Below are 1,929 nucleotides of genomic sequence, written 5' to 3' on the forward strand. Positions count from 1 at the left end.
GAAAGGGCCACGCAAATATTACCTGTACGGTGCCTTTGGTTCCCAGATGAAAGGGCCACGCAAATATTACCTGTATGGTTCCTAAACCTGGTCCCTAGATGAAAGGGCCACGCCAATATCACCTGTACGGTGCCTTACCTGGTCCCTACATAATTTATGAAAGGCCCATGGAATTTTCCCGTACGGCGATTTACCATGGAGGTAGAAATGGTTTTACTGGTAACACGTTATCTAACGTTAGACCCAACTCCCTCACGCAGTCATTACCTGTAAGGTTTCCAGAGCTAAGAGCCGCACAAATGACTGTTTGTGGCTTATCCACCGAAGTGGAGTGATTATAGCCGTAAAGGTTGACGTTTTTTGCCCCTAAAAGCTGTGGATAAACGCCGGCAGCCCTCCCCACCGCTAGCTATCCCTCACTGTAGCAGCTGATACCCCGACCAATAGCAGCGTGGAGCTTGCTGAGAAATTGACCAATAGCGGCGTGGCCGTCTTTCGTGGCCGTCCTACCATATTCTAGGCCAAGCCATACCTCAAGAGATGTGTACAAACTGACAACAACTGGGATTTACTGCGATTTCCTCGGAAACCTGACAAGTTTTCAACATGCAACTCAAGCATATGAAGAACCTGCTCCCACCACAGGTACAGTTTATCTCAAGACTTCACTTTTTTTAGTGATCGACCTGTTTTATAGTTTGGGGGAGGGGGGCGTCGTTTGGCTCTGTTTCCATGACGAAAAACGAAGCCATCGATCAGGACCTGGTTTGTATTTTTTATTAACATTGCTTATAAGTTTGTTGATGGGCATTAACGGTAACATTTAGGATGAAGATTCAATGTCCAAATTTGCTTTAGTTACAGATATCGCTTTACTTTAGTAAATTATTTGCTGTCTATCGACAAGTTTATTATGTCTGCCCAAGGACATTATACACAGTGTATAATGTCCTTGGTCTGCCATATATATTATAAATTTAACGCTACTCCACTCTACGTTATGAAAAATGTTAGAGATCTTTCCCTTACCTTTTACATGTATTTCAATTATTTCTATTCCATTCAGTGAAAAGACTTTGACACCCTTGTTCATTTCAAAATTGATATTGAAACACGGCCTTTCCTTCCCAACTTTGTCAAACCCTTACCATTGGCTTACTCTATCACCTATGAAATGTCCTTTGATTGATGGTGATGATGTGTTGACAGGATGGTGCAGGGAAGGTGATGTGCCTGGCATGGTCCCCCAGCAATGCCAAACTGGCCGTGTGCACCGTGGACAGGGTCGTGCTTCTGTACGATGAGCAGGGAGAGAAGAGGGACAAGTTCTCCACCAAACCTGCAGACTCAAAGGTCGGTGAAGAAGTCTTCAACTTGTTTTTGTTATTTTCATCATCCATCTTGTAAAGTTGTACACAACCAGTGGAAGAGTTATCCCAACTGTTGATTGACTTCATTTGAGCTAATCTGGTTTGAGATCTCATTTATTTCATTTATTTATTTCGAAACCTTTTAGCCCCGAAGGGCTAATCTTCCAAGGCTCAAACAGTTAAAAATTACATAATTACAACATAGTAGAAACATTTAAAAATACATACATACATACATGTACACCACATCAACAATAAATACACATAGATATTAACAATTTAAAAGTAGCGAGCAAGATCATGTTCACTTTTCACTTTAATTACTATTATGTAATACTGACTTGTATCTGATTTGTCTCCCCAGTTTGGCAAGAAAAGCTACATGGTCAAGGCCATGGCATTTTCCCCTGACTCTGCCAAGATCGCAGTGGGACAGACAGACAACATCATCTATGTGTACAAGATTGGAGAAGAATGGTGTGTCACATTCATAATCACATTTGCACAATTTCACCTGAATTTTCAGTCACTTATCTGCCTTTTTTCAGTTAATTAATGA

The 1,929-nt window shown here is 41.4% G+C and overlaps 1 protein-coding gene across 1 annotated transcript; it reads left to right on the forward strand.

Moving 5' to 3' along the window:
* Positions 1-531: 531 nt before the first annotated feature.
* On the forward strand, positions 532-1,847 carry LOC109468091 (intraflagellar transport protein 172 homolog; the record flags this gene model as incomplete). Its single annotated transcript, XM_019766329.1, has 3 exons — positions 532-645; positions 1,210-1,353; positions 1,735-1,847. Coding segments are annotated over exons 1-3 (296 nt in total), but the record flags the coding sequence as incomplete, so codon positions are not given.
* Positions 1,848-1,929: the final 82 nt, after the last annotated feature.

Source organism: Branchiostoma belcheri, unplaced genomic scaffold (assembly GCF_001625305.1).
Source record: "Branchiostoma belcheri isolate BF01 breed outbred unplaced genomic scaffold, Haploidv18h27 scaffold1907, whole genome shotgun sequence".
In the NCBI taxonomy this organism is placed as follows: domain Eukaryota; kingdom Metazoa; phylum Chordata; class Leptocardii; order Amphioxiformes; family Branchiostomatidae; genus Branchiostoma; species Branchiostoma belcheri.